The sequence below is a fragment of the Ostrea edulis genome, chromosome 6, assembly GCF_947568905.1.
Source record: "Ostrea edulis chromosome 6, xbOstEdul1.1, whole genome shotgun sequence".
Classification (NCBI taxonomy): domain Eukaryota; kingdom Metazoa; phylum Mollusca; class Bivalvia; order Ostreida; family Ostreidae; genus Ostrea; species Ostrea edulis.
Window position 1 is genome coordinate 35,162,658 of NC_079169.1, and position 24,747 is coordinate 35,187,404.

General features: G+C 36.9%; 2 protein-coding genes and 1 long non-coding RNA gene across 4 annotated transcripts; 2 read left to right on the forward strand and 1 right to left on the reverse strand.

Annotated features, from left to right (window-relative positions):
* Positions 1-232: 232 nt before the first annotated feature.
* On the reverse strand, positions 233-9,283 carry LOC125645659 (integrase/recombinase xerD homolog). 2 transcript variants are annotated; one of them, XM_048871322.2, is made up of 3 exons: positions 8,943-9,282; positions 6,781-7,146; positions 233-4,620 (listed from the first exon to the last, which is right to left on the reverse strand). In XM_048871322.2, exons 2-3 carry the CDS (start codon positions 7,139-7,141, stop codon positions 3,638-3,640), a joined length of 1,344 nt encoding a protein of 447 aa, XP_048727279.2. In that variant the 5' UTR covers positions 7,142-7,146; positions 8,943-9,282; the 3' UTR covers positions 233-3,637. The 2 variants fall into 2 exon arrangements, with proteins under 2 accessions (XP_048727279.2, XP_055995393.1); XM_056139418.1 differs by having other exon boundaries at positions 6,781-9,283.
* On the forward strand, positions 8,811-23,901 carry LOC125645657 (neural cell adhesion molecule 1-like). Its single transcript, XM_056141879.1, has 6 exons — positions 8,811-8,868; positions 9,209-9,517; positions 12,133-12,399; positions 20,234-20,548; positions 21,362-21,435; positions 23,382-23,901. The coding sequence occupies exons 1-6, from the start codon at positions 8,811-8,813 to the stop codon at positions 23,826-23,828; spliced, it is 1,470 nt and encodes a 489-aa protein (XP_055997854.1). The 3' UTR covers positions 23,829-23,901.
* Positions 14,708-15,813, forward strand: LOC130046738 (uncharacterized). Its single transcript, XR_008795728.1, has 2 exons — positions 14,708-14,867; positions 15,592-15,813. It is a non-coding gene; the product is annotated as an uncharacterized LOC130046738 (long non-coding RNA).
* Positions 23,902-24,747: the final 846 nt, after the last annotated feature.

The window sequence follows — 24,747 nt, forward strand, 5'->3', positions numbered from 1 at the left end:
CGTGTTTTTCATCTTTTACTCAGTTAAACCAATAAAGAAATTGTCAACAATAAAATTATTGTTAGTTTCGAAATGAAACTGAAAGTATAAAATAAAAAGGTTATAGACTTTGTATGGGAAAATATGACGCCCTCGTCTTTTGTTGCTGACGAACCTCGCAAACTCGGTCCGTCTATGCGCCAAAAACCTCGGTCGTCATATTTTTTGCCATACAAAGTCTACAACCTATAATTATTCACCCAAGGGAAATCATTGCTCTCGGCGAATATGATTTTTCTTGGGTGAATAAATCTTCATATCTCCCGCACTATCCTGTAATAAATATAATATACAATATTGCTACATAAATATGGGACATGCTGATAGAGAACTTGAAATCATCCAGTTTGTCAAAAAGTTGAGTTGTTATTTTGTCATTAAAACCTATGTTCAATAAATATCTAAGACGAAGCAGATGTGGAAAACTATGTCGGGTCTTTTATTTCAAGTTCATAAGGATATGTCGAATCGACATATGAATGAAAATAATTTTTTTAAAATATTTTTTGTTTGACTTTCATATTCACAATATTTTTACAAAAGCAAACAATAACATACACATACATATATACGCATACATATACACACATACATGTACATACAAACATAAATACATATACATTATACATATAGATTATTTTCAGTTATATATATGATTCATAATTAATATTAAAATATATATATATATATATGATCGTTTTGGGTGTTTATAGAAGAAAAGAAGACATGTTTAAGATAAGAGTTTGAAAGGAAGGAAGAAAGTCATTTAAAGAGATGCAACACATAGAGAGAAACAGGGCTTTTCATAGCTTATGATGAATGTTCAATTTTTGTTAGGTATTTTTCAAACATTTGTTAAATTCATTGTACTTACAATTTTTCAGTAAGATCAATTTTTCAACATATAATTGACTAATTACATTCTTGTTAAGGGTCTCAAAGCTCAACCTCTTTGAAGGGGTGAACCTGTTTGTATAAATATAGTATTTAATTATTAGAATTACAAGATTTTCCAGACGGTGTAATCTAATATTATTCAATTTGCCAAACAAAATTGAATTTCTGCTTGTGTTTATATCAATATCTAATGTAGACTTTAACCAATGTTCTACCTCAAACCAAAGATTTTTTTATTAAAAAACATTCTGAAAACAAATGATCTAATATCTCTGTCAATTGATTGCAGTAAGAGCATAGCGTAGAGTCTTTGATACCACATCTATTCAGGTAGTAGTTTGTAGCAGATAATATGTGAAGCATTTGGAATTGAAACCACTGCAATTTTGTTTCTGCAGTTGTTTTAAAGGAAGCATATAAATAGTATCCCATTCTTTTCTGCTAAAGTTGATACCATTTTCAATCCATTTATTTTCAGAAGTTGGATATTTTTTTAATCAATTTTTTAAATAATTATTGTTAATAGATAGACTGTCGTCAATATATCTAAATGTCGAGTTGAAAGCCACAGCAAGAGTTTTTTTTCTTCTCATGTAGGAAGATTTGAATAAATTCCGCCTCATAAGAATATAAAAACAGGTCAGCTAACAAAGTAGCTCAATGCGTGCCCATGTGATTTCCAACACACTGTTGGAAGACCTGATCACCAAAGACTACACATATATTGTCAATGTGGAACTGTCATATTTGTTTTTCAATTTTAGGGTACTTCTACGTGGACTCAAAATGATGTTTAACAAAGTAATGTTTTGGATGCTTGATCACTAAATATAATTATTTCCTCCTTCATTTTTGTTGAAGAAGCAACTGTGTAACTAGTCTTTAATATATCGTGAGGAATGATCGTGTAACATATCAATGATTGATATCTTTAGATGTTGTTGATTTGAGAGAAGTGTTACAATTTCAAATTTACTGTCCTTCAGATGTTTTTAGAATACACATTTGATTTGCATCACTTCTACCATGCTGTGGCACAACACATTTTAAGTTGAAGCTTTTGAATAAAGGCTGCCTCACAAGAATATAAACACAGGACAGCTAGAAAAGGAGCACCATTTTGCCCATGGTAATTCCAAAAGACTGTTGGAAGACTGCGTAAATATTGTCAATGAGGAACTCCAATATCTTTATATTCAATTTCAGACTACTTTTGTAAATGATCACAGTGTTGTTATTTTTTGATTGACTTATATAAATAGATGAATTTTTCTGTGTAGTGGCAGCTGTCTATAATGTCAAGGAGTCTAGTCTTTAATTCACCGAGAGGAATGATCGTATAAAGTGTTGAAAAGTCATACTTTTTATGTTGTTGGATTGAATGGATATTCAATTCTACTGAATAAGATCTATCTTATAAGATAAAAGAACATGTAAGAAATTAAGGGAGCATAGTTCATGTATATTTGCGAATTTCAACTGGCTGTTAGAAGACCGCATCAATGTTGCCAATGAAGAATTGTAGCATATTTTCAAGATCAACTTCGAAGTACTTATGCGTTGAATTTGGATGGTGTTGAGGAAAGTAAATTCGGAGAGCAGATCACAGAAAACGAGCGCTTTTGAGTACCCTTTTTATTAAAGAAGCAGGCGTCTTTGTTTTCAAAATCCCAGTCTTTCGTTTATCATGAGGGATGATAATGTAATGTGTTGAAAAGTCGAACATTTGTGGTTTCAAATTTATTTGTCCCTTTGGAAGTTTTGAAAGAAAAATTACGTTTCATTTTCACTTATTCTCGCATTTGTTTGAAATACAACATTCAAGATTGGTACTTATTAGAAAATGTCATACTGCCAGTAGATGCTCTGCTTTGTAGTAAATATTTTTATTTGACATTGTGATATATGTTTATTGTTTGTCAGTGTTATCGTTAATTTTGTCTTTCATTCAAAGCATAATTCTGTGTCATAACTTAGCGTAGAAAGATGTCATTGTTTAATTCATTAATTTTCCTTTCAGCAATACACTAATATGGTATGAATATGAGTTCCTACTCATCAAAGGTCATTGCAAGGTCAATATGGAATCGATACATTTATCATCCGATCAGTTAAACTTTACCCGTCTGGCGAACGTCTGCTTAGAGTTGATGAAAATAATGTTAAAAGACATTCTCAGAACTCAAATCAAACCAGAAGATTTATACCATGCCATAAGTTCCTGTCCTGAATTGACAAATGGGCGGACTAGCCAAGCATGGGTAGTCAACCAACAAGGGGCAGAGTACTCTAGCGATTCCGAGATGACTAGTTATCAAAATACATCAAATGACAACACATATATACATCTGCCTCGTGTTATTGCATGTCAACCAGGAGCCAGCAGGCACAGTTTAAATAGGAGTATAAAACAAACAATGTGACTAGACATAGATGTGACCCTATAACAAGTAGCTACCCAGCATAGTTTGACTTCACACAGCAGTTTACTTCTGACCTGTGTGTATGTCAAAGAAAGTAATGATAATCTTACAGCAGTTTACATCTGACCTGTGAGATTTGTTATGTAGATGCAGGATTTGTAGTGTTAATGAGGTGTCTAGTACAGCAGTTTACATCTGACCTGTTCTATTGCTCACCTTGAAAGCTGAACTTACGCCTAACCTTTGAGCCTATGAATATTAGATTTATGTATACGGGGTTATATTACAAAACTGTCCAGCCTGATGTATCTACGTAAAGCATCTGAATTCCATCGACCCATTTTTTGTATGCAATTTTCTGAGAAACCTAGACTTGCTGCATGTGTAGCCGCCCCTATTCTAAAGCTGTGACCCTTGTAAAGTGCAGGATTAAGTCCAATGAATTGAATAGCATTTTGGAGGTGTTTGCTTACAAAGGAGTATGGAACAGGACTGCCTCCGATAAATTGATATAGGGGCCCTGTGTGATGGCCAAAGGTTTCCAGATATTCATACAAAGCATGAACCGGGCACATGGACTTGTCTTTCACGACCTTCAAGTAGATCTGGAAGAGGTTTTTTGTTTTATTTGTTTTGAAATGTTTTAGAACAATCATGACTGCCAGAAGTGAGTTTGTATCATCAAAGTCAAAGGTAACATCTTCTCTTTGGATGACAAAGCTTGCCAAACTCTTTGACTTTACCACCACTTCCCCCAGACGACGGAATGCATTAAATGCTAAAAGGAAAATAGATTTTAACAGGATCCTTTGTTGATGATTGGAAACAGAGAACTGAAGACCCTGTATTAACTTTTTTAGAATGGGGCCTGTTATTGGTAATCTAGAATCCTTACTAGGAGCAGAATGGTGACAACCTTGCATGACCTTTTTGACTAGAAATGTTTCTGCTGGATCAGTAGAACCTAACAATTTATGTACATAACTGATTGCTGATATGTGTGTTGCAATGCTGTTAGGAGAATATCCCTTGCAGAACAAATCAGAGATAAAGTTGCACACTATAGCTGGGGAGACAGGTAGTGAGTTAATGGCTGGACATGTTGCCAAAAGCATTTCCCATGTCCTCTTATAAGCTGTGCATGTACTGCTTGATAGAGCTTTTGAAAGCAAATTAACAGCCTCTGTATTTAAATGGCCAAGTTGGTTTGTGGAATCGGTGTCTGTTTGTGGTTTAATTGTGGTGTAGACTGGAACGCTGCCTGAAATTGAAAACGGGAGAGGCGGTCAGCTATGACATTATGTTTTCCTGGGATGTGTTTTGCGCGAAAATGTATGTTATGCTTCAGAGTTGCTAACACTAAGCGTCGTACTAATCTCATAATTGTTTGATCTTTTGATGTTTGTTTGTTAATAATCTGCACTACTGCCATATTGTCCGACATGAATAATATTTTGTTATTTTCCATACCACTCCCCCAAATTTCTATAGCTAGGACAATAGGAAATAACTCCTTGACTGTAATATGACAGTCCTTGTGCAAAAAATCCCAGTGAGAAGCAAACCATTCTTGACCCAAGACTGCTGCAAAACCTAGTGTCCCAGAGGCATCTGTGTAGAGAGTAAGATGATCTGATGATAGTCATTTTTGAGGGAGAAAAACTGATTTTCCGTTAAATGAACTGATGAAATCTAACCACATCAAGATATCTGCTTTAGATTCTGTTGTTAACTGAATTCGTGTTCCCGGCTCTTTAACACCGCAAATTAGGTCAATCAGACGCCGAAGGAAAGCACGACCCGGAACAACCACTGAGCAGGCAAAATTTAACAACCCTATTAGGGACTGAAGTTCCCGTAGCGTGGTATGGGTTTTCGTTACCATCTGTGACAGATGCTTCCTGATTTTCGCTACTTTGTCTAACGGTAGACGTGCCTCCATAAGGTCCGAATCTATTTCAATACCATAAATTATAATTTTGGTGGTTGGGGTCTGAGTTTTTGACATTTTGATGGGAACACCGATAGTTTTGCAAAGAAAAAGAAAATTTGTCAAGTCATTCCTACAACCCAAGGATGTAGCAGGACCAATGAAGAAGAAGTCATCCAGTATATGAGACATTGCCCCTGCACCATATTTAGATTGGAGGATCCATTGTAATGCAGCACTCAATTTCTCAAAAATCTGACAGGAACTACTAGCCCCCATTGGTAAACATTTGTCAAAGTAAAACTGTCTCTGCCATGAAAATCCCAATAAATGATAATCATCAGGAGAAATTGGGATGATGCGAAATGCATCCTCTATATCAGTTTTAGCCATCAAACAGTGATTTCCATACTTCTGTACCAAATTTATAACCCAATCGATAGAGTCATAGTGTACTTCTGAATTTTCTTTTGGAATGAAAGTGTTGACAGAGTTTGTTTTTGGATATGAAAGGTCGTGAATTATTCTAAATTTCCCAGGTTCTGATTTTGGAATAACTCCTAAAGGGGATGACACAAAGTTTTCCAATGGGGGTGAGGGGAACGGTCCTGCAATTCGACCCAATTCCAGGCTTTTTTGTATATGGGTTTGTATGATATCTTGATGATTTGATGCTGAACTGTGGTTGGACGACAAAGATGTATTAGGAGTGGATATGCATCCCAAAGAAAACCCGTATTTGAAACCCTCAACTAAATAGTGCCTTAACCCCTCATCATATCCCAGTAACTGATCATTTAGCTTGTCGGCCCTTACTGGTGTTGGAAGTGTGACTGCCATATTCGGTTTTGTCACCTGCTTTACATTTGAATTTTGGATGTTGACCCTTGCAGTTTTGACAGATATGTGTGAAGGGGCAAGGAGTTGTTTTGCATTTGTTTCCCTGATTGTAGGCATAGCAGAATTTGACCCCACCGACTTTTCCAGCTTGCTTTCCCCGAAAGGGCTGCCCGAATGAGTTCTTGGATGACATTGCTACTGCTCTGCCACGTAGTTCTTCCACCGGCTTTTGCCAAGGAAGATTAACTCTTTCTCTTAACTTTCTAAAGGACTCATCATATGCTCGCCATGCTGCATCCCCATGAAGTTTTTGCAGTTGCCTAATGAATGACATATATTTGAGCAGGTGGGGGGCTTGTGTGGGGTCTTTCTGAAGAATTATGCATATGAAAACAAGAAATGCATCAGTCCATTGATTTATGGACAAAGGTGTTTTGGATTTTTGAGGATGTTGGAGATTAATTATCCCAGGTGTAATGAATAAAGTCACTGGATCTTCCTCTTGGTGCAGTAACAGGCAACGCAAATCGATAAATTCGTTTGCCCAAATTTTAGTTTTGATCTTGCTTGGTGTAGATGCACCGAGAGGAATACCATCAGTGATCGAGATGCCTAACATATTTTGGTTGTGCAATGTACCTGCTGGCTCACCTTCAAAAATGTGTGTCACCAAATTTGTGACAGTTTCCGTAGCCACCAGACCTTGGTTGGGGACTTCTGTCCGCATGGCACAACTGGCTCCTTCTCCAGACTCTTGTCTTATGCTCATAGCCTGGCTCTGAGGAGTTGGTATTTCCGCGTTCGCACCTTGCTGAACCGCTTGTTGCTTCAGGATCTCCGTCGCCAATTTTGCATAGTCAATAGTGGGTTGAGGTAAGTCCACGAGACTCTGACTTGTCGAGGGAACCGCCGCCTCCATCATTGGAACCTGTCCGGTTCGTGGACGTTTTGGGCCCTTTGATTTTGCCATCTGGCCCTTTCCCCCTGACTGATCTGCCTTCCTTCTCGGCATGACTCCTACAAAATGTTAAGTTGTGTATTAAGGTGTATATTTAATTCATGCTTGAGCTGGACTGCACCTAACCATAAACACATAACTGTCTATCATTGGTACACATTTCCTGTTGCATAACATACATAGCAGATTGCCCTAGACTGAGTGTATCAAATAAATTATGTAATGACCACTATATAGTAAATAACCATAGGTCTTACTATACACCTTAGTCTGCACGTCCACCTAACTAGTGTACCTATTCTGCATGTAATTAGAAATTATGTACATCATGTACACATTACATCTGTGACAACTAAATAAAACAAATTGCACACTACTGTGTGTGTAACTACTCATGCTGGCAGCATACTACTGTGTATGTGAGTACTAAAATGCACACTGCTTTGCATGTGACTACTAATCCAGCACACTACTATGCATGCATGTCTACTAATACTGCACACTGCTGTGCCTGTGACTGTAATACTGCACATTTTGTGTGTAACTACTCATACTGCGCACTAATCTGCGTGTGACTACTAAAACTGCACACTACTCTGCGTGTGACTACTAATAATGCACACTACTCTGCGTGTGACTACTAAAACTGCACACTACTCTGCGTGTGACAACTAACTGCACACTACTCTGTGTGTGACTACTAAAACTGCACACTACTCTGCGTGTGACTACTAAAACTGCACACTACTCTGCGTGTGACTACTAATACTGCACACTACTCTGCGTGTGACTTTAATACTGCACACTATTCTGCGTGTGACTCTAAAACTACACCCTACTTTGTGTGACTACTGATACTGCATACTACTGTGCGTGTGGCACTATATACTGCACCTTACAGCGTTTAACTACTAGTTGCCCACTTCTATGCATGCGACTACAAACATGTACCTCTACTCTGAGGGACTACATCTAAAGCATAATTAGCATGAGGCTACCCTTTTTACACACTACATACTAATTGTATATTGTTGAATTACGCTAGTTAAGCTGTGTGTGACCTAAAGCAAAGTCATGTAGCCCAGTAAGAAAATTTGCATATCATATTAAATTGCTTATGTAGAATCTGTGTGACATAAAGCACAGTTATGTAGGCTAGTAAAAAAAAAATATCATTTTGAATAGCTTATCTGGAATACTGAAGGACTGCAATGCGGATGCTGTGAAGGTATTTTCGCATGTGTCTAGATCCCCTCTCTATATGCACCCCATCACGCCCCAGGTAGGACAGGTCCGTCCAAAAACCTCTATGCGACCAGAAGTGGATGTTGTCCAATGCTGCTATCTCTTCTTTCAACGCTTTGTTTACAGCCACCACATCGTCATTGTAATCGGGTCTAGATGCCCAAGGCTGACGGCGTAGCAGTTGACCAACTATGACTTGTTTTACACCCACCCCGTCGTGTAAATAACGTGCGTATGAAAGTATGTCCGTGATTACTTTCCCCGGTTTTCCCCGACACAAATCGTTACCGCCCATCTGTACGAAACAGACACTAGGGGGTGGATCTCCAAAGTTAAGAAATTCCTGGCGTTGAGCCAAACGTTGGAAAGTCAGTCCTCCCTGTGAAATGAAGTCCACTGAAAATTTTGTTCTATCCAACTGTAGATTCTGATATTCATCGTTAACTAGAATATACTCCCGTAAGCGGCGAACGTACGAATGTCCGATGAGCTGCACTCGTATTATTTTCTGCGAATCAGCCATTGTCAAATAGAAGGTCTCTAGCTTTCTTGGACGGAACCTGTCAGATCCTGGGGGCAAATCACCTAAATTGTACCGTACAGTACTCACTGCGTATTAATTACTGACGTCCGATAATTCTTCTCTCTCTCTCTTTTCTCTGTAGGAACTCCGAACGATCAATTAATAATTTGGTAAGAAATTTCTACAAGCTCCACTGATAACAATGATAAAGTGACGCTAACTTTTTGTCACGTGACCAAAACATAGGGGTCAGGCTAAAACCATGTAAAACACCTAAAATAAACATCACACTCTACGAACGCGATTACATAAAACTTATTATTTTACAATAATGATATATTGTGTTTATTAAGATGGCCCACGATTATCAATACGTGGTGAAGACAAGGTAACATGCGGAGAAGAGGCGTGTTTTGAAGGGGTTATAGAACCTTCAGCAGAATATAGAGATGTGTCGCTCATCTGGCAGAGAATCAAGGGAGAAATTCCAAAAGAACTTGACATCACTAGAGACAAATACAGAGGAAGTACCAATACAAAGTTGGTGGTACGAAAAATTTCTAAAAAAGATGAAGGTGGATATCGGGCAGTTATTCATCGAGATTCGATTGGAAACCAAGACAATTTGATCAGTAATACGATCTTCTTGGTCGCTGAAGGAGGTAATGCTAATTTCTATTTTTATGGGTTGTCTTGCACTCTAATAATTTTTCTTGAAAATAGAAGTAAAACAAAATATTTCTTTATCAATTTACTATTTACGATGTAAAATTCCATTTAACACAAGAAAAATATCCAGTAGTCTTCCACTTCGTTAGGGCAATATTGATTATTTTAAATTCCCAAAATAAATAACACTGACACACCAAGAAAGAAACTTTTAGTGATCGGTAATATTTCAGAATTTGCCCAATGTGATAATTTAAACAAGGCTGTTGAACCCCTATAACATCGTATCCTGCCTTGGTTTCAGAATTAATCATACGTAGAACATGCTCTAATATTCTGAAAAAGATAAGAGATATAAACTCAATATGTAAATGTTGATTAAATATTGCTACAAAGATACGGAAGTTGGGCAATGGTAAAATTAACGTGATTCCGTTTCTCGTAAATTTAAGCTGTCACTTTGCGGTTAAAATCTATTTCAAAAAATATCTAATTATGAAGAAGATATTGGAGGCCATGTGATGTCTTGTATTTCACACTCACCAAGATATATGGAATCAGCATATGAATGAACAAATACAATGACCAATCTCACGAACACTAAAAAGAACACGAAACCAAGGGCAATGCAAACGCCGACCCCATGGACATTAAAGAAAATATCATTAATGGGTAAAACATTATCGGTGTGTTTAAATGTCGTTCAGTAGAAAGTCACAATAAGACACTGTTTGTTTTGAAGTCTAAGCCTCTGAATGAAATCTTGCTCATAAGAATACAAAAACGGGTTAATTAGTAAACCAGCTCAATTCGTGTCCATAGAAATTCCAAACAGATTGCACAGATCGCGGAAGCTCAGTGGTAGATCGTTTGCTTTGTAATCGTAAGCCGGGCGACTGGTCTTAATTTGTATTCTCTGCAGAATCTCTGAGGTTGGTCGCTGTTTCTTGTCTTCCTTTGTCCTTGATAAAAACCAACAGGCGAAGAAAACAAACAGTAATCAAGCTCATAACTCCTATAAAGAATACAAATTAAAGAGTTGGGCAAATGCGGACCCCTGGACATATCAGAGGTGGAATCAGTTGCCTAGGAGTATTAAGCATCCCCAGTTGACTGATCACATCCGCCGTGAGCTCATTGTTTTGATCAGGTAAACGGAGCATGATGAATTTAAGTGAAGATAACGAACAGTAATCAATCTCATACATGTAACTCCTATAAGCAATACAAAAGAGAGCGTTGGGCAAAAACGGACCCTGGATATACCAGAGGTTCTATCAGGTGTCTAGGAAGAGTAAGCATCCCCTGTTAACCGATCACACCCACCGTGAGCCCATATCTTGATCAGGTAAACGGAGGTTTCCGTAGTCAAAATCAGTGTACCAAGAACGTCCAAGAAGTCTAGCCTTTTTTACATCACCGACGGTTTCTTCTTCATTAGAAATAAAACTTGGAAATATTCATATTTTGGTAAACACCATTTGGATTCCTCTGAAGTTGAAATCAAAGAGATAATAGAACCCCTAATTGACAATGAAGAAAACGAAGAGTGGTTTAAAAAGCAATGCAAGAGAACAAGAAGAGAAAACAAAAATATCTAGACATACTAGAAGTTGCATCATGTGCCTAAGGCGAGTAAGCATTCTCTGTTGTTGACCGGTCACAATATCTTTTTAATCTTTGAATATCAGATCTTCCAACAGACTTTCAAAATTCTCCTGGACACAAAATGTATGCGTTCTCATTTTATATCTGACCTCGTTTTGTATTCTTATTAGACATGATTTAAACAAAAATCCCCTTTCTGTGACCTTCATCTCATCATTTGATCTTTTCAACGACGATTCGATATATCCCAGCGAACTTGAGATACAAAGACAAGCCTCACCTTTTTAAATAGCAGGATGATCTCAGCCTTTCTATCGTCAACTTCTCGTGTCTATGTTGCACTATTCCATCGTATCACGCGTAATGTCATGTTTATATATCCAAATACGCGAGGGCATGTTATGTGTAATGTCATGTTTACATCTCCAAATACGCGAGAGCATGTTATGTGTATGATTAATTTTCAAACCAAGACAGGCTACTGACAAATAAGTTGAGTCTACACGAAATTCACGAGTCTCGTTTAAATTAAGCATTTTACAATTTCATATGCAATTCAATGAAAGGTGAAGATAACGAACAGTGATCAATCTCATAACTCCTACAAGCAATACAAAATAGATAGTTGGGCAAACACGGACCCCTGGACACACCAGAGGTGGGATCAGATGCCTAGGAGGAGTAATCATCCCCTGTCGACCGATCACACCCACCGTGAGCCCTATATGCAACACAGCATTTTCATAGGCTAAATGCTGCCTGACGTGATTCATATCAACCTCTAGATTGTTCTTTGCAAGGGAATTTTGACTATGGACTACTCCGTTTACCTGAAAAATATATAGTGCACAGAGCGTATGACGAACGTAACTGGTCAAGAGAGGCATTCAATTTTAATCCTGGTGTTTTCAGGGGTCTGTTTTTGCCCTTCTCTTAATTTGCCTTCATTAATGGATTTATGAGACAGATCACTTTTTCTTTCAACACTATGTTGCTACAGATCCTCCATTCCTTGGTGAGTTAAAAGCTAGCGCAGACTTGGATGAAATACAACTTCATTATAGCATCTACAGCAGCTCACCACCAGTGACGAAAATCACATGGACCAAAAACCGAAATATCTTAAATATACAACAGATAAAATACTCAGGAGGAAGTTTGCGTGACAACTCTCTAGTCATTAAATTACCGACATCAGATGACGCTGGTCAGTACACTTGTACCATTTCCAACGCAGTAGGAAAGGTGTCAGAGTCCCTGACGCTAGGTAATGTATATCCCCAGTCCCATAAGTTTCCTTTATGCATTCATTTCTTAATAGAATCATAATACAATACTCACAAAGTTGAGAATCAGTGTAATCTTTAACGTTTTTCATATGTTCTTTGCTTGTTTACTCAATTTTCATTCATAGAGACATCACCAACTGTAATTGGGGTGTCACAAATATACATTGTACTCGTAGATATATGCATAGCGCTTAGGTCTGTGACAATGTTGGTTCTTTACCATGCCAACAACTGTAGCGAAACGAGACCTCCGTTTTAAGGTCTTTCTTGAAAATTCCGTGATTTTCACTTCTAAATGCCGAATATTTAACGAAAGTGTTGTTAATACCTATTTGAAGATTTAAGTCGGTACATGTAGGGCTTGAATCAACAACCCGCTGGCCACAACACCAATACGTTATTCACTTTCATCAATCACTTTGCCGCATGTCTGTCAACGTCAGTTAATTACTGTATTTAAATCATCTCTAGAAACACTATATACAACAAAATCGCAATTCGTACAAATTTTCTAGTGATACTGAAGATAGGCTCATATTATCTTAACTCCAGTACGGTCAGGGATGGTTTATTGACTAAACAGAAATTATTTGTATCACGTGTGGAATCAGTCAATAGTGCTATATTATGATATTCTTATGATGAGAAATATTGCATATCTGAATAAATCATCATATTGTTGTTTAAGGAAATTCCACCCTATATGACGTCATAGATTTTAGTTAAAAGTTTAATTAAATAATAGAAATATATCTTTTGTAGAAATCTTATTCACTGTATAATGATAATTAATCAAATTTGGAAACCTATTTGATTCTGAGAAGGCTTAATATTAAAACGAAAGACTTCTCAACATTTTACAAGATCATTCCTCTCCATGAATTGAAGATCAGAATTTTAACATAATACACAGCTGCCTCTTCATTATTAACGGAACACGGAAACATTCATACACGTACCTTGTGATCAAAATATGCGTTGTCAAATAGCACTCTGATTCTACGCACAAATACACCTAAGTTCATATTAAAGTGTCCCGGAAGTCATGGGTGCAAAAATGGTAAATTGGTTCAGAAATACATTTGAAAATATAAGAATAAAAAATTATGATCGTGCGTGCATTCAATACCGAGATATTCCCCGTCAAAGTTAGCTATTTTTGCACCTGCCCGAAACCAATCAACTAAACTTCCGATTTTACTATATTTAGCCATAATGACGTGTGACGTCACAACCCATCAGTCTCAAACAGGCCAGTATGGCAAATGCGAGCGATACCTCCGTTTGTGTGGACGAAATCGACCTCCACATATCATTTGCAGCGTCTTCCTTTAAAGATTATCGTAACGAGGACGTACAGGACATCGTCCCTTACTAATAAGAGTCAGTTGCAATGGATTCCGATTATTTCACGAGTTAAATGGGGAGAATGCTGAACGTGAACAACTTGAACTTCGCCTCGGAAGCACGGAATGGTAAGGCGCCTTTAGATTGTTTATAAAATAAATTTTGGGAAATACGAAATTGATCAATCATTTTTAACTGTACATCATTCTTAATTACATTAATGATAAAATTACAGATATCTAATCACCATATTACGCCTGTCCGCGTCGTATTCACAGGAATCTGAAATTTTGTCGGTAATAACAATGTTAGTGCTCGCACTGGTGTGTACCATACCACCCCTTAGTAATTAGGGAGTGATATGGTATATACCCTCAATTATCAATAGGCCTACTATTATTATAGACAAAATTATTTGTTCCTGTGGTGTATTTTCGCTCATTACTTCATTGGGAAAGAACTGAAAAATAACATTTATTTTTCTATCCTCTCATGTGACACCCTTTTATACTGTTATATTTGTACTAAAGAGGAGAATTGTCGAGAATTGTCTTATCTTTTCCCTATTATTAAGTTCTCTATTCTTTCACAAATTCACATGGTTTACAAATCATTTTAGGTGTCAATGTGGATTCTATTCCCATATGACAGCTGCCAATGAAAGTGTATGCTGCACCGAATTGCCAAGGGTTGATGAGAAGAGGGGAGTCATTCAACAACGAACTGGCCTGCTTTACTGAACACCATGGGTTTTCATCAGTGTGTTTAGATGTGCATGAGGTCGAGACGGCATAATACCAATAATGATCCCAGTGTGGAGAAATGAAGGCAACAATTGAAGATCAAGTCAATTTTTTAAATGATTTAATCAATACAAAATTCACATGACCATTGGGTCCGATTGCTAGTTTACCATTAGTGAATAATTCCAAACATTTCCTGGAATTACAGGCGCAACAGATACACAACACACAGGCAATTTGTTTGATGGTGCTAAGGATACCTAGGGCACAAGGTGCGAGTCCCTCTACCCTCATATGCTGTGACGGAATTCCTTTGCCTCTGAGGAGTATCAAGGATTCAATGCACCTGAGTGATGGTTTGATTTAGTTGAAGCAACTTTTTTTAAAACAAATGTACGATTCATACAAGATGCATACAAAAAAAAAATCAAGCACAACATTCTAACAGAAATGCCTCAAAAATAATACATTTATGAACATAATGGTAGTAAAAAATATCATAATTATAAATAAATACTGGCAAAAAAGAATACTACAAAATATCAATTTTCTAGAAAGCATCAGGTACACAAACAATATTTTAAATAAAATGTTTCTGCACCCAGGAACAGAACCCTGCTTTCATGTTCCCATTTAAAAAAAAGTTTTATCATTTTTAACTCTTACAACTATTATATATACTAAGCTAATACTACATATACTATGCTAATATTTCATTCTATAAATTATTTGCAAAAATACACTGTTGTATGCGAGACCAAACAGATTGTTTCCCAACGGTCAGACCCTATATCATGGTTGTTCCCAGTCTTTTTTTTTTTATTTGTAAAAAATAACAAAATTTGTTTTCACAACCTACCACTCTATATGACTTTGGTTCAGATTTAAACAAACCAAAGATAAAGGTGTTTCACATTTTTAAACAAGATTAAAATAGAGCACATCTGTATGACCAAGATATTTTTATCTGCTTTGCTAGAATGTCCAAATAGCTAGTATTACGTTTTGTTCACATTCACACGGATGACTCCTTCCGACTGAACCTCGATGTAAAATGTAGCACCACTTCTTCTTTATCAGGATGGGACAATTCACTGCACAGTGGAGGTGGTTGAGCTGGCAATGAGCATGGTAATGGTTCTGATGACCCTTGAAAGGCCAAATAAGTCTCCTTCATCAGGACTGATGGGCTGGAATATATGGACACTATTTAAAATTTTATGTATGCTTTATATCCTTATAAATAAATTGCTCTTTACTATATGTATTGTATTTTGATAAATAATAAAAATTCTCATTAACTTTGTTATTGCTGTTTTAAACTTGATTGAAAGAAAAGTGACAAATGCAAAAATAGTAAAAATGCCATGCCAATTAATTTTTATATGAATTATGATAGTGGATTATCTTTAGAAATACATTCTTACTAAATGTTGGATCAACAGGCTTCCTACGAACACTGCATTCCCCACGCTTGTACTTCGGGAAGCTGATTTTAAATTGTTGGTCCCCCTCCTTCGTTATGGCATGCAGCCTTGAGGAATTCTCATTAAATTGTAGAGCAGCAATCATCAACCTTTCCCAATAAAAAATGATAAAAGAATTGTTACGATAGTGCTTTATAATGTATTTACTGTAATTCTATTATTATTTTGAAATAAAATGCCCCCATGTAAATATTGAAATAATTTGCAGTGGGGGCATCCTGATCATCCAGAGGGGGGGGGGGGGATCCCGAAGGTCGGAACTCTCCCCTTTCATCAGAAAATTTTGCTAAAAAACATCCACACATATATATATAGTGGAACCCCCCTTTAACAACTAAAATTTAGTAATGGTATAACCCCCCTCCCTTTCCAAAATTCCTGGATCTGCCCATGATTTGTGTAAATTAAGTTAGTGAAGAGGGGTTTCCATTATATGTCATCTTTGGAAATAATTTAATTTTCATTAACGTATAAATCCAAAGGATGTACATGTAGGAGTTATAACAGGGGTTACAAGCCACCCACTCTACACCCCTCAGCCTTCACTTGATTGCTCAGAATTGGTATCTTTGCAATGTTAACATTTAATTGTTTGGAACAATAATATTGCCCACTAAACGATTAATAGAAGTCTAGGTATATTTAAATTATGCAAAGTTCTTGATCACATTACTAAGATAGGTCAGTGGATCTATATGACAGAATATGTTTAAACGGCAATCTAATCCAGGGTCCTGATCAGATGACAGGGGCATGTAAGAAACTCGTCATATGGTACATGTACGTGTATTGTAACTTATAACAAAGTGAAAAAAGTTAATAAACGTCACAGACTACAATAAAAATTATCAACTTTCTTACCGATGGAATCTTCAAAATAAAGTTACACACGACCTGCCCTATTTTTCTCCAGCTTGACGGCAGCCTGGCGCTTGGGTTTAGGCTCGGGCGAAGAGAGGAGGGCAAGGTTAAGGTCGTCCACTTTCCTCTTAGGATAAAGCGATAGAATCGCACCAGGGCAGAGGCGTTTCTTTCGCTGGAATTACAAATTCTCTCACCAGTAAAAACTGAGCCTCGAAACATCCGTCCGTCAAATGCGCACTACAAACAACAGTATATTGGGACGGTCCTGTCCAGTCTGCACGGGTCAGTCTCACAAATCGAGTCCATGCTACTCTCTGTCGCTCGTCCTTCGGGAAAACATGGACGGAAACGGTGTCCGAGGGCCTGTTGTTGCATCATGCAACTACACACATGCGTCCCTTACTCTTACTTGCCATTTCTCTTCGAATATTTTCTTCTCTTATACTCTCGTCTTGTTGTGAAGAAACCGCCAATGATGGGTTGTGACGTCAGATCCGGTATTACATTTTCAGTCTCGTTTTCGGTATCGTAAAGGTGTGAATTTATGAAAAAGGTTGTTTTTGCCCATCATATCGTTTATTGATTAAAAAATAACTGAAAGAATTTTACTATCGGTATTTATTTTTAAAAATACATGAGATAAACCAAAATGTATATTTGACTTCCGGGACACTTTAAAAGATGCTGGACTTCCTCATTGATAATATCTACTTAGTTTTGGGTGATCAGGTCTTCCAGCATTCTATTGGAATTCCATTGGAACGAAATATGTTCCTTTATTTTATAATATATGTATTCAAAAATGGAACATGATTATATTCAGATATTGTGACTTTTAATATCAACTTGTGAGTTCTAGCATTTTTAATATCAACTTCAGAGTAAATGTGCGTAGATATGAATAAATTCATGAGAAGAAAAACTTTCGGTGGCCTTCAATTCGATAGTAAGATATATCGACGACGTTTTATCTATTAACAATATCTATTTTCATTCATATGTCAATTATACATACCTCAATGATCTCGAAATAAACGACGTCACAGAATATTCCCATGTTTGCTTCATATTGCAATATTTCATTCAATATAGGTGTTCACGTTTAAAACGAACGAATCAGCTGTATGACAAAGGAGATGCCTTCAGCTTCTCTATAATAAATTCCTCTACATATATATCAATGTTCCATTATCAGTCACATAATTTTGGAATTCACATCTCTCAATTAATTCGATATGCTAAAGCATGTTTTGCGTATGATCAATCTTAAATCGAGGTAGGCTACTGATGAAAAAGTTGATGTTAAGGGGTTTTCAATAGTCTCAATTAAAGTCAGCAAATTCTACAATCACAATAATGGTCTAATTTGCAAATACAACCTGCCATCAGATCGAAAGTTGTCTGGCGTGTTTCATATCAAATGTTAGGCCATTATTTACACACTGAATTTGACTACAGATATACTCTGTTAACCTTATCAAGATATAGGGACCATGGCGGGTGTGACCGATAGACAGGGGATACATATTTCTACTAAATACCTTATCTTAACTCTAGTATGTCTAATTTCCATGTTTCTTCTGCCCTTATCTTGTATTCTTTATAGGATTTATGTTATTGATCACTGTTAGTTATCTTCACTTTTTCATTGAATTATCTTAGATCGATACATCTGTAAATAGACAGGTGAATGCAGAGACAAATCGACTGTTGGACTGTGTAGGAAGCAGTATCCACAGGAATATCTTTTGAAATAATTGAACCTATCATCTCATCTTTTTGTAAGCAAACACATTTGTTCCTTTTCAAAAGCTGTCGTGATGTCGTGAAAGGTGAAGATGATAAACAGTGATCAATCTCACAACGCCTTTAAGCAATACAAAATAGAGAGTTGGGCAAACACGGACCCCTGGACACACCAGAAGTGGGATCATGGGCCTAAGAGAAGTAAACATCCCTGTCGACTGGTCACACCCGTCGTAAGCCTTATATATTGACCAGGTAAACGGAGTTATTCGTAGTCAAAACAGTGTGCCAAGAACGGTCTAACAATCGATATGAAACACATCAAACAGGATTTGACCCAATGATAGGTTGTATTAGCAAACTAGAACGTTATCACAACCATAGAATTTGCGAAATGCTGACTTTAAACAAGACTGTTGATACCCTTGTAGCATCAATTTGTTTGTCAGTAGCTTGTCTCGATTTAAAGCCTGACCATACGCAGAACATGCTCCTGCGTATCGAATCAGTTGAGAGATATAAACACCAGATGAATGTGATACTGGGATATTGCTATATAAATATGGGAAGTTGGCGATAGAGAAGCTGAAACCATTCCCTTCGTCATAAAATTGAGTTGTTGGTTTGCCGTTAATATCTACTTTCAATAACATATCTAAATGTAAGTATGAATCAGAAGTGGACGCCTCTGTGGTATCTTTTATTTCAAGCTCAAAGAGTTACATCAAATCGACATATGAATGAAAGTTATTTTTGTGAATAGATAAAACGTCGGCGATATACCGGTATCTAAATGTGGAATTGAAGGCCACAGCAAGAGATTTTCCTTCTCACGTAGGTTTTGAATAAATTCTGCTTCATATGGATATAGAAACAGGGCAGCTAACAAAGGAGCACAATGCGTGCCCATGGGAAATCCAACAAACTGTTGGAAGACCTGATCATTAAAGACCACGAAGATATTGTCAACGAGGAACTCTAGCATATATTTTATTTCAACCTCAGAGTACTTGTACGTGGAATCAGAGTGGTGTTTAACGAAGTAATTTTTTGGAGGACTGATCACTAGATATGAATATTTTCGTTTTCCATTTTTGTTGAAGAAGTCTAGTCTTTAATTTATCGTGAGGAATGGTCGTGTAAAGTGTTGAAAAGTCATAGGTTTCTAATGTTGTTGATTTGAAAAAAGTTTTGCGATATCAAGTTTACTAAAAGTTCTTTAGTTCCTTTTTATAATCCATATTTGATTTACATCACTTTTGGCAAATGTAGTCGCACAGTAAGTTTGAAGTTTCTCCTTCATGTGTGTTAATATTTCCATGAGGAGCAAAGCTAGGGGCTTGGTAGAGCACTGACTGGATCCAGCAATGAATCTTTGTTTGTAAGGGGTTTTATGTAGTTTAGTTTATGTAGTTTAGTTTAGTTGTGAAGTGACACAATTCTTAGCCATATAGGGGAGACGATTAGCATTTCTGACCATAGTAGAATAGAAATAGTTCTTTTTGTCGTGGATGATACAGGGGGATCTCAAAATGGTTTGAAGTCGAAAAGCATCGGTTTTTATAATACACACATAATTACAGATTTTAGCAATGGTATAATTCAAACGTTTTATTGAATAACAGGTGTCCCATCAGTGTCCATCAGAGAGGAATTAATTGTACCTCTTGGTTTTGAAGTCTCTGTCGAAGCTAGAATTATATCTTGCCCACCAGTGATATCAACAATATGGGAGAAAAGCACAACCTTGAATTCAACAGCCTTCCACCCTCTGGACATGTCCAACCCAATCTATTCTGGCAGCGTAATGCACAAGAATGATTCGAAATTAGTCATACGAAACACAACGATTGAAGATGATGGTCTGTATTACCGACTGGTGGTAACAAACAGGATCGGACAACACACAAGTAACACGATGATCTTGAAACTTATCGGCGGTAATTATAGCTTATGAAAAACTAAAAAAACATTACCACCAACAGGAACAATATACAATTGTCAGATTTTTCGAGAAGATTTGTTCCTTCTTCAGGAGGATAGAATTTTTAAGTGGAAACGACACTTTGGATGCTGATTTGGTTGGTTGTTTCTTTTACACCCCGTTGAGAATTTTTCACTCATATTGGGATTTCAAATTGTAGTTGTAGGTGAAGTATCACAAGACTAGAACTTATTCTTAGCACTCAGGGCCGTAGCAGTGAGGGTTATTTAGCGTGCCAACGCATGTCGCGCCACGGGACCTCCGTTTTTAAGGTCATGTCTGAAAGACCCGTGATTATCGCTTGTAAATGCCCAGCGTTTGGCAAAGGGGGATTCACTAATGTTTACATTTTAAGTTTCACGCGGCTATGGAACGACATGATCTATATATATATATATATATATATATATATATATATATATATATATATATCTTGATGTATTTCGACCATGTTACCGGTCTTCTTCCATCGTGTTATTTCACAATTAGTATGATTATTAATGTCAAATAATTGTATAAATATTTCATAATATATAAGTATATAAACAAATATAAAAATATTGTAGTTTTTATAGTTAATCAATTTAATATGATAAGAAATAAGTATTTGAATTAAAAACGACTGAAACAGACAGGTAACACGCGGTTGAAATATTTCAAGTGAGCATTATAGAGTGGGTTTTTTCTTTTAGTTTTATAAAAAGGACTCTGTATATATAACTCGTTATACCGTTCGTTATCTTCACCTTTCAATGTTCCGAAATTTTAGGTACATATATGGACCCGACAGAGATTTCTACCGAAGAACAAGGTGCACTTGTGACAATAGGAAAAGATTTGACGGTAGGTCATATATTTTGACGAGAGCTTCCGAACGTTAGATTAGGATTAGATTAGATTATCATTAATTAGCTAGAATACTCTCTGACGCGGTTGATACCAATTGCTAGGTCGTTCTTTACGTACTTATTATGAATATAGGTTTACTCTGTTTACCTGATCAAGATATAGGGCTAACGGCGGGTGTAACGGGCTTATTCCTTCCAGGTACCTGATCTTACATTTGTTGTGTCCAGGGGTCTGTGTTTGCCCGCCTTTAAAGAGGGTGTTGCATCGAAACAGAAACTTTCCCTTCTTGGAGCTCCGTGCCAGCACTCGTGACGTAGAACTGACCTTCATTTTACGTGTCAATACATGTAGTCTAAACATAATTTTTGAAATCTTGAAAATAAGATTGTCTTTTTTTTTTTCCCCTTCTGAATATCAGATACAATGTATACGGTTACATGTTACGAGTGTATCAAATATTTAATATTCTATACTACTACAGTCCAAAAGCTCTTGTACTCGAATGTATTAATTTCTACAACCAACAGTTGGCAACTGTACATGACTTTGACCACAAAACAAAATATAAGTTTAATAAGCATTAATAAAATTCAACATAATTCGAAATGCATGCACCTGAAAACATTGATTCACCATAGGAATTTGCTACTGGAATGCATATCCTATCCACTCAAACTTTTTAACGGTTATTTACATGTACCTTGTTTGGCCTTAAAGTTATTCTTTCAAAGCTTTGCAAAATTCACTACGGTTTTTCCTAAAAGGCGCCACGCCTTTCACTCAGAAAAAACACACAAGTTCTCGGTAGCAACCTTGACTATCAAAATACAGGTATTGCATGCTGTTTTCGGGGTGTGTTGTGATTCCTAATCACAAACTAAACAGTGTACAGGTTGCAAAGTTATTTAAAACTCAGCACATCGCAATCAACAGAGATTAGACTTGAAACATCTTTAAAAATTAGAAGTGTGTTTCGATTATGAAAAATCTAGATGGAAAACGTAATATGAAAAAAGGTGGTCGTGAGGGATTCGAACTCGGTCGTTTTAAAAAAAAAGAAAATATACATTGTACCCCTCCATTTTAACGCTAAATATCATATAAATCGCTTATTATTGGTTGATTTAAACTCCAATTATTCTTGCTAATTTTTATCAATACGCGTCTTTTAAACTTATTTTCAAAAATGTATGAATCAAGACATGCGTTCCGATTGGTTTTATCATATATTTGAGTAACTTCATTTATTGATCTTTCATACAACACCTTATGGAAAATTAACATGAGACGTGCAACGCCTTCTTTATAGGAATTATGTGATTGATCACTACTCGTCATCTTCATTTTTTCAAGGGTCTGATTATAGATAAACATCCAGTGGAATGTCACGAATTTTCACCATGTATGGTCAAGACCGTAGCTCCGAGGGTTCTTTATCGGTACGACACATGTCGTGACACTTGACCTCCGATTTAGGGTCATATTTGAAAGACTCGTAACTTTGACTAATGTCGGGAGATCGGCGAAAGAAACAGTCATTATCTGTGTTAAACATATCACGGCACAGGGATCGAACCCGGGCATCCAAGTTGCGAAACGAACACCATAACCACAAGGCTATCCTAATATTAACATAGAGGAGTAATGGCAGGTTTCAATGGTCGACAGGATATGATATTCTCCCTAACTGATCACATATCCAGCATTTTAAGATTAATGAGATTATAACTGTTATTTTTCATCTTTCTTAAAGTAACGTCTCTACATCACTTAAATTTTAGACACTATACAAGATCAATTCAGAAAGCATCCAGAAAACGTATATATTTCATTTAGCATTAAAATATTTGATTTTGTTGGGGTTTTTTTTTTGGGGGGGGGTGAGATTTTGGAAAAACATTGCACAAAAAATTAACATACAGTTGAATTTATTAATTTAGAATGGTCATCAAGTGTGTATGAAGATCAAAAACCTGTCGGACACCCCCATGCTTAATGGATCCGTAGCGTGTCGAAGTGGCATCATTGATTCTGTTCTGCCAAAATCCATTCAAACAAATAGCTTCTACTGCATCGGTTTTCAGAAGACTAGTCCGCTTATGCCACGTGGTGCAGTTGGCACCGTGGCATACGAATTGGGAAATTACAAGCTTTGTATCCGGTACTCTAACCCATACGTAGGAACAAACAAAGGCGGCTTTCTTTGGAAGGATAAAAACTTTGAGATTACGGAAAGTACTGAGGACCACATATGGAGATTCGGAATCAATTTCGAAAGCAATGGCAGAATGGAATGGAAATCATTGAGAAAAGAAAGATTTGTTGTAGAGGGATTTATTACAGGAGGAAATCCGGCATACCTCCACGTCCACGTTAGGAACACTTGAACAGTTTATTGTGTTTTAACACATTGTGCATAATAGTTTTATATCAGATTCAAATAGATGATTTCTAAAGCATGCCGTTGAAAATTTATGAATTTTAATTTCCCGTACAAAATATGAAGTAAAATTTGCGAAAATTGAAAGACATATAATTGTAGTCTGGGTCATTACAGATGTTTATAAAAATATACGAGGAATTCGTACAGAAAAATCACCACGTGTGTCCGTGTGTCCACCTTAGAGAAATTCATTAAGGCGAATTTTTTATCTATTGATTGATTGTTTCTTGCTTAACGCCTCGCTCGAGAATTTTTCACCCACATGGAGACGTCACCAAACCAGGCGAAGGGTTTCAAATTTAGGCCTATGCTGGGCGCTTACGGCCATTGAGCAGTGAGGGTTCTTTAGCGTGCCACACCTACTGTGACACGGGGCATCCGTTTTTAAGGTCACCTCCGAGGACCCATTCATTCACACCTGATGCCGAGCGTTTGGCGATGGAACTGTCACTACCTGTTTTAACGACTTAGGTACATGTATGTCGAATCCCAGCCTTCCGCATGCGGGGCGAACGCTTTAACCTCTCGGCCACCGCGGCGGTAATTTTAATTTTCCACAATAGCAATAATAGGTGTAACATAACCTTGACCCACTTTGTGACCTAAATATTCCACAATAGCGTGACAAATCCCCCTTCGCAAGATTCACTGTTAAGTTTGCTATAACCACATTGTTTAAGAATACACGTATGATTCGGAGATGTACGTCTCATGTGTCAATGTAGATGATAGCATCCTCAATGTAGGCTTCAAATCCTTGAAGGTCACGAAAAGGGAAGTGAATCATCCTCTGAAACGCAGCTGAGGCATTGTTCATGCCAAAAGGCATTACTTATTACTTTCTCATCCAAGTTTGGAAAAGA